Here is a 726-nt window from a genome sequence, read left to right as displayed (position 1 = left end):
AATTTACAGAAATACAGTGGAGTAGGAAAAAAAACATCTTCAGTTCAAGATGGAGAGGAGTTTTCACTGAGATAAACATCAGGACACTTACAGCTGCTTGCCAGGGTTCAGTGACCCTGCATCTATTTCCCGGTCAATGTCGGTGCGGAGGTACTCCAGGGTACCATCATCTCCAAAAGCTCCCCACTCTGTATTTACACACATCCGCCCCTCATCGCCATCCATCACCTCAAGGTTCCTCATCTGCTCCATGTAGCAGGCATTGGTCCCAGTGCCTTCAGAGATGGGAGATTACCATGACAATTACTGATCAACAAAAAATTAAGTAATAGTAAGGAATAACCAAAACGTTATTGTAGTTTGATATGTTTGAAATTACCTAAAATAGTATGTGTTTGCACAATAAGCCTGTATTAGGAAACATATTACTGGGTGGCAATCTGGCCTCCAGTTTTAATGTAAAGAACCTTCTTTTTTTTAATCAGAAAATGTCCTTTAACCCACACATTAAAAATGTTACCAGGACCGCCTTCTTCCACCTGCGTAATATCTATAAAATTAGAAATATTTTGTCCAAAAATGATGCAGAAAAACTGATTCATGCGTTTATCATGTCTAGACTGGATTACTGTAATTCTTTATTATCTGGACATCCAAAAAACTCTTTAAGAAGTCTTCAGTTAATTCAAAATGCTCAAACCTAGTCGGTTGAAGCAGATGGCCACC

The 726-nt window shown here is 39.0% G+C and overlaps 1 protein-coding gene across 1 annotated transcript in view; it reads right to left on the bottom strand.

Annotated features, from left to right (window-relative positions):
• Positions 1–726, bottom strand: part of hk2 (hexokinase 2) — a 70,540-nt gene that overhangs the window by 41,843 nt on the left and 27,971 nt on the right. The window contains exon 7 of the mRNA XM_014027133.1: positions 92–275. Coding sequence (XP_013882587.1) covers positions 92–275 — 184 coding nt within the window. The remainder of the gene's footprint in view (positions 1–91; positions 276–726) is intronic.

The sequence above is a fragment of the Austrofundulus limnaeus genome, unplaced genomic scaffold (assembly GCF_001266775.1).
Source record: "Austrofundulus limnaeus strain Quisiro unplaced genomic scaffold, Austrofundulus_limnaeus-1.0 Scaffold618, whole genome shotgun sequence".
Lineage (NCBI taxonomy): Eukaryota > Metazoa > Chordata > Actinopteri > Cyprinodontiformes > Rivulidae > Austrofundulus > Austrofundulus limnaeus.
This window is presented reverse-complemented; position numbering and strand designations above follow the sequence as displayed.